This window comes from Ylistrum balloti, unplaced genomic scaffold (genome assembly GCF_031769215.1).
Source record: "Ylistrum balloti isolate Yb309-2 unplaced genomic scaffold, AGI_CSIRO_Ybal_v1 Utg369920, whole genome shotgun sequence".
In the NCBI taxonomy this organism is placed as follows: Eukaryota; Metazoa; Mollusca; class Bivalvia; order Pectinida; family Pectinidae; genus Ylistrum; species Ylistrum balloti.
Window position 1 is genome coordinate 16,675 of NW_026782038.1, and position 3,724 is coordinate 20,398.

General features: G+C 32.9%; 1 protein-coding gene across 1 annotated transcript; it reads right to left on the bottom strand.

Annotated features, from left to right (window-relative positions):
• Nucleotides 1-761: 761 nt before the first annotated feature.
• On the bottom strand, nt 762-3,472 carry LOC132546910 (otoancorin-like). The gene is made up of 5 exons (XM_060210636.1): nt 3,456-3,472; nt 2,183-2,325; nt 1,852-1,949; nt 1,195-1,321; nt 762-844 (listed from the first exon to the last, which is right to left on the bottom strand). Exons 1-5 carry the CDS (start codon nt 3,470-3,472, stop codon nt 762-764), a joined length of 468 nt encoding a protein of 155 aa, XP_060066619.1.
• Nucleotides 3,473-3,724: the final 252 nt, after the last annotated feature.

The following is a 3,724-nucleotide window of genomic DNA, read 5'->3' on the forward strand; positions in this document are numbered from 1 at the left end:
AGGTTTGTTGGTGACATTCCACTCAGAATACTGTAATAAACACAATTAACAAAAAATCAAGAGTTGTTAAAACACTCTATATAAAAAATGTATTAACTGTACCGATAAATACAAACCGTACGTAACAACTACAATAACTACAATAACACAAATAATTCTTGGAATGTATAGCTAAGACTGATTTAAGTAAATAAAACATATTCAAATCCTTACGAGAAATAATTCGAAATTGACATTTTATTTGTTCCACTATTGAAATATCATTAAACAAATAAATTGACAAATGTAATGAAAGAAAGAAATCCCGGAAAACACAACGGAGAGTAAACATTTTTTTATCTTAATTACACATATCCTTTGAATATTTTTAAACATTCTCTATTCAAATGCAGAACATAAACAATGAATATCAAATTTCTTTAATATTATATTACATTCTTTCATACCCTTTCTTATTATTATATATGAAAATATCGGCTGAAACGGTTATTTACATTGAATTATAGCGTATTCGGCCATACAATGTTATTATAAATAATATGAGTGTTAGTTGTAAAATAATAAGTAAGAGTGTTATTTCGGCTGGGAAATATACTTGTTAACATTTCAATGTGTGCCAAGGTTCATTATAACGCAAGCAATTATGAATTATGAACTCAACTCTATTGTGTCTGAAAATTCCATCAATAAAATGTGTAATGTTCATTATCTCGTCTTCTCTTACTTCATTATTTCATCAACCCTTATATCTCTATATCAAGTCATTTTTGCCGATGGTACACCATTACCAGTGGAAGAAGTAAAAACAGTATCCCGCAGACTGTAATTGAACCAGCGCCATTTTCTGTTGAAAAAAAACGAATTCTGCATAATTTTGTATCAAGGATTCAAAACACATATCTGTTTCAATATGAATCAGTTTTTGTGATATTCGTTAGCGAAAATATAACTGTGCTCCTGCAGTAATTATCTCATACTTGATCTTGTTTGGTATGTTTTATAAAAACCTCTTGACAATGGGCGCGGATGCAACATTGATCAGGGAATATACCATTAAAGATTTGCTAGAAAGGAACTTAGTTATAACATCCGCATGATTTGGCTATTTAAATCCTCTATAAGAACCATCCGTTATAGGTATCAATCATGTGTCATCAATTACACTGAGCACAGTAGATATCTCGCGAAACTTACCAGATGATGTACTGAAATCAAGGGAAAGAGCAGCGAGCTGGGCCGAACTTAGAGCTGCCCTCTGTTCAGATGTTGTTGAAGATGCTTGAGAAGTACTAAATGTCATGAACTGGTCCACGGAGAAGCCCTGTATTTAATGATAACAATTGTTTCTCTATTAAAATGATTCACATCCGTGTGCTTTCTTTTACTCCTACACAATAAAGGGTCATTAGCGTTTAAATGTGTTTACGGTTAATTGACATTGTTTTTAGTTCTTGGTGTCAATATTTTAAAGAATGGAAAAAAAGCCAGCAATTTTTACACAACCGCTTTCAAACGATAGGATGAAACTGGAGCAGTTCACTATATATTTATATATTTGACTTCTGTATTCAACATTGGAAAATTTGTTTCACAACAATGAGTGTTGAAAACCTGACGACTTTCCCCGCATCAGAAACACAGTCTTTAATTTGAACAAATGTGTGTTATTTACACAACCAATCATAATTTGAAATCATGAACATGTGACTGACGCATTATGTTGAGCTTCCAATGTTTAAAATCGGTTAGAATCTTTGCCATTTGCATAAAAACATGGATATTTTATGATGAATAGCGAACTACTACACAAAACATATACACTGTGATTATATCTAAGAATATCTGACTTACTGCAAATATCTCAGCCGGGATATATGAGATGTGGTTGGAGTCGATAGCATTGATCTGGGTGGTCGATAACAGACTAATATCACTGGTTTGCAAACCACCTGTAATAGAAGTATACAGCCTATACATTATCGTTATAAGAATATGGCAGTCTAAATTACGGTGTAAAATATGTAGGTTTTGTAGAAACTTCTACCACAAAATATGATGTCGATTATCAAATAATGGACTTAGGAACATCCATTCATCAAGAATAATACTGTGGTCTTATTATGTATTTGTCGTATTATATCAGATGCAACGAAACTATGATTTGTAAGAAATGTCTACACACCGATTGTTATTCCAATGTTAGATATCACGGCAGAAGACCATGTGGTGACGTCACTTCCGTAGGCTGCTTTTGCTAGGGCCGCAAACGATTGTAGCTGAGTGTTGTCACAGCTGGTAAGCTCTCCGATAGAGTCCGCAGCATTCCTAGAATATAAAAGATACCATTTTGTACCTTCAAATATACTGGTAAAGTTAAGAAGGAAAACCAATGAAAACGACAAAAAGAACAAAATAATTAAGGAAGTATTTACAAAATAATACTAAATTTTATGTTAATGATTGTAGTCAATCTGATAACAGGTAAACATTTTATGGGATTTATGGACCTAAATATAGGTTATTTAAATTCAAATCCAGCTGTCTGGAGTTACCTCCCTTTAACAGATAATAAGTAATTATTATAAAACGTTTCGTTTTTATTGAATACTAATATTGCTAATGATGACTTGAGTTTGATCAAAATCAAAATTACCAGAATATACTTAGAATGTATATTTATATCCTTTCTTTTATTGTGTTGCAACATGTTCCTATACAAATATGCTGCCTCAGTTCTGACAAAGCCAGTCTTAAGGTCTTATTTACATAAACCTTGAAATCGGTGTGGTAAGAGAGATATCATAATAATTGGGAACGCATTTCCACTCACGGTTCATGTATGAGACATTTCAGATACAGTAATACACTGTATATAAATGTTTATTACCGGTTAGCTTATAATAGATAGACAATGATAATGTAATAATAATAAAACAACCTCCGTTTCTAATTCAGGAAAAAAAATGATTGAAAACTTTCAATGGCAACTACAACTGCTATCAATTTCTTTTTCAAAACTTAACAGATGACTCGAGTCAAGAAATAATGACAGCACTTGTTTGAATATTAGAGGTCATTACATATAAGAATGTATTTTTGAAAACGTACAAGTTATCTAATTGTTACAAAAGTAGCCTATTTGTAAGGTTGGCACTAACTGATAAATGGTATGAGGAATGACATCAATGTGGCTGGAGTCCGCTCCACAAGTTATGTGTCCTAGGGAGCGGAGTTCGCTGGACGTGATCGTACTACTGTCTCCGCCCTTCAGTAGAGTAAGCCAGCGTTCATACACTGCTTTTTTCTGGAAATATGATAAATGATCAATTAACTTCAGAAGTAGACTTTAGATTATTCACTTTTTCATACTAATTTAGATGAAATTCATTTAGTGCCTATTATATCTAATGCCATCATAATGATAAAACATAATTTCGTTTCTATATTCATCACACCTTAACTTAGATCCCATCCTCGATACTTAAGGGGTTGCGATCATTTCACTCTCTGCACCCCTGAAACATTTGGGGGTAAAATTGAAGACACAAACCAAGCAATTTGAATGGTTCCAGGCTAATAATCTTGTTTTGAAGATTATAAAGGAGCGACACCCAGTTTCAAATCCATTACGATATACTGCTGTGCGACCTCGAGATTAGATTGATGTATATCAAAGGATAAAACTAGTCTTTACGTCTTGTCCACAAAGGTGTCGCACGTGGAA

What these genes read in the sequence shown, in the direction of transcription:
- LOC132546910 (XM_060210636.1), bottom strand. An exon ending in TAACATTGGAATAACAATCG is followed by an intron (nt 1,950 to 2,182) that starts GTGTGTAGACAT and finishes CTTCTATTACAG; the next exon opens with GTGGTTTGCAAACCAGTGAT. An exon ending in TGATTTCAGTACATCATCTG is followed by an intron (nt 845 to 1,194) that starts GTAAGTTTCGCG and finishes TTTTTTCAACAG; the next exon opens with AAAATGGCGCTGGTTCAATT.